The sequence below is a fragment of the Pterocles gutturalis genome, unplaced genomic scaffold (assembly GCF_000699245.1).
Source record: "Pterocles gutturalis isolate BGI_N339 unplaced genomic scaffold, ASM69924v1 scaffold34460, whole genome shotgun sequence".
Classification (NCBI taxonomy): Eukaryota; Metazoa; Chordata; class Aves; order Pterocliformes; family Pteroclidae; genus Pterocles; species Pterocles gutturalis.
In genome coordinates, this window is record NW_010147097.1 from 1,005 (window position 1) to 4,000 (window position 2,996).

The window sequence follows — 2,996 nt, forward strand, 5'->3', positions numbered from 1 at the left end:
GCTCCGAGCAGGAGGTTGAACTGGGTGCAGCCGAGGGTGTGATTGGGAAACCGCGTTTTTGTTGGATTTCAGTGAACCGAGGACCCGCCACCGGGCTCAACATGAGTGATGGACCCAGAACAAGGGTCTCCCTCGAGGGTGTGATATGTCAAGGAATCTGGAGTGCTTTGTCATCGCCGCGAGAGGCTCAGGGAGGCCGGTGACGAATTGACAGCGGCAGCTCAGGGAGTTTGATTGGAGTTGTGTTTCCAACACCAACAATAGCGTGTTTTTCTTAGCTCTCCAGGGAGTGTTTTGAGGCAGGTCATGGTGGTGGCAAAGAGAGGAGGGCATCCTTCCAAGCCCTAAAACAATGAAGAGAATAATACCAAAAAAAAAAGAGGCATCTCCACTCCCCTGAGTTCCAGCCAACTCCCTGAGCACATAAAAAGGGGCACCCAGCCCGGCACCCACGGGACTCACCTCCTCTCGCCTCCCCGCATCCTCCTGTGCACGACTCTGCTCTGGTCGCTGGGGACCCGCCACCATGTCTCGCCAGTCCTGCAGCTTCGGGAAGGGGTTCAGCTCCAGCTCCGCTTGCTTCGGGGGCAGGAACAAGGTCACGTTCAGCTCCGTGTCCCGTGGGGGATGCAGGAGACCTGGGAACGCCGGTGGCTTCAGCAGCAGGAGCCTCTATAGCCTGGGAGGGAGTAAGAGCACCGCCCTGGGAGGGTTCGGGGCAGGCGGTGGGGTCTGCAGAGGTTTCGGGGCTGGTGGCCAAGGGGGCTTTGGCTACGGTGCTGGGGCAGGATTTGGTGGTGGCTACGGCGGTGGGGCTGGAGGTGGCCTTGGTGGTGGCCTCGTTTGTGGCTTTGGTGGCTTTGGTGGAGGGTTTGATGGCGGGATGGGAGGTCAAGGCTTCCCCCCTTGCCCGCCGGGTGGCATCAGAGAAGTGACCATCAACCAGAGCCTGCTGGCCCCCCTCAACCTGGAAATTGACCCTGAGATCCAGAAGGTGCGAACACAGGAGCGGGAGGAGATGAAGCAGCTCAACAACAAATTTGCTTCCTTCATTGACAAGGTGAGAGAGACCCCAGCCCGGGCCGGGGAGAGGAGGGTTGAGGTCACCACGGCTCATGCTGGTGGCAATGATGGTGCGACACCCACCCAACAACACCCAGAGCACCCCAGAGAACCCCTGCAGACAGAGGCGGTGGCTGGAGAAGGGACTTTCCCAAGGTTATGGAGAAACCCAGGAGCAGGATCCTTGTTCTTAAGGCTGCGGTGCTGGTACTCTGCTGTGGGACCGTGTCCCTACGCGCAGAGCATCCTCGGAGGAGGGTCTGCTGATGGCCTCTGTCCATCCGTGGGCTGAAGGACTTGGGGTGTTTTGGCCTGTTTTTAGGGAGAAGATGCCAAAGCTGCGAATCATCAAATCCCAGGATGGTTTGGGTGGGAAGGGACATTGAAGCCCACCCAGTGCCACCCCCTGCCACGGGCAGGGATCCCTCCCACTAGCCCAGGTTGCCCAAAGCCTCATCCAGCCTGGCCTTGAACCCCTCCAGGGATGGGGCATCCACAGCTTCTCTGGGCAACCTGGGCCACTGCCTCACCCCCCTCAGCATCCAAAAAATCTTCCTCATTTCTCATCCAACCCTCCCCTCTTCCAGCTTCAGCCCGTTCCCCTGGTCCTGTCCCTGCACCCCCTGATCCAGAGCCCCCCCATCTCTCCTGGAGCCCCCTTTCAGCACTGGGAGGTGCTGGAAGGTCTCCCCGGAGCCTTCTCTTCTCCAGGCTTTTAAGGAGAAGGTGCCAAAGCTGTGACATTTGCCGTGTTTCTGCTGTTTAGAGACTGAGATTGGAGAGGGGAGGTGACCCACCTTTGTCCACTCACCCTAGAGCTCTGGTCTCACCCTTCCAGTGGGACCCTGGAGCTATTGCTCACTGGAGATGAGAACAGGCGGGAAGGTTAAACTCATTAAATGGGAAAAAATTATGGAAAATGTGGGAAAAAAAAAAAAACCAATAAAAAGATGTTTTTAGGAAGAGTCTGACTCTTGTTCTACCCACCCCTGCAATCGCCCAGGTCCGGTTCCTGGAGCAGCAGAACCGAGTCCTGGAGACCAAGTGGAAGCTCCTGCAGGAGCAGGGTGGCACGGGGACGGGTGGCAGGACTCTCGACCCCTTTTTCGAAACCTACATCAGCGGGCTGCGGAGGCAGCTGGACTCCCTCTCGAGCGAAAAGCACCAGCTGGAGACAGAGCTGAAGAACTTCCAAGATCTGTTGGAAGACTTCAAGACCAAGTAGGTTGTTCTGGGTGTAGCCACGGTTGGGTTGTCTGACGGTGAAAAAATAGCGATAAAAATTCAATTTGAACAGTCAGAACTCCGAGGAATCATAAGAAATGGCAACATGTCACTCGTTTCAACCATTAGGAAATGTGAAAGGTTTTGGGGAAGTTTCAATCAAATGAGTTCTGACGACAGGCGGTGATTTTTCACGGTATTTCTCAAGACGTATCGTTGTCTGAGGTATGCTCCTCAGTACAGCAGGATCCTCCGCTGTCTGTCTGCCTCGCTTAAGGATCCCTGACATGATGATTTAACGAACTCGTTAGATCAGTTGCTAAATCCTGCTATAATTTCCTCACGGATTTCCTCATGGATTCCTTCCCGTAACATCCTTCATGATTTGAAGGCTTCGAGCTTGCTCTGGAAAGATGATGTGGGGAAACAAAAAAAAAAAACAACCCAACAAAAAAAAAAGAAAGAAAGGATTACTTTCCTGCTATTATTTATTAAATTAATTTCTCCAGTCAGAAAAGCAGGAAATCGGAGAAATGGGAGAAATGCTCCCACTGAAGGAGTTACAAAAATTGATGGGAAAGCTGGTCTGGGACTCATCAGGATCAACCCGATCCCTTGTGGTGCTGAGGTGGCGAGCTGAAAATTGGCTTTGTTTTGGGGACCACCTCCACCACCCAACGCGCAATGACCTGCCCCCACGTTGAGGATCT

General features: G+C 54.5%; 1 protein-coding gene across 1 annotated transcript; it reads left to right on the plus strand.

Moving 5' to 3' along the window:
* Window positions 1-526: 526 nt before the first annotated feature.
* Window positions 527-2,283, plus strand: LOC104470872 (keratin, type II cytoskeletal 5-like; the record flags this gene model as incomplete). Its single annotated transcript, XM_010085954.1, has 2 exons — window positions 527-1,060; window positions 2,066-2,283. Coding segments are annotated over exons 1-2 (752 nt in total), but the record flags the coding sequence as incomplete, so codon positions are not given.
* Window positions 2,284-2,996: the final 713 nt, after the last annotated feature.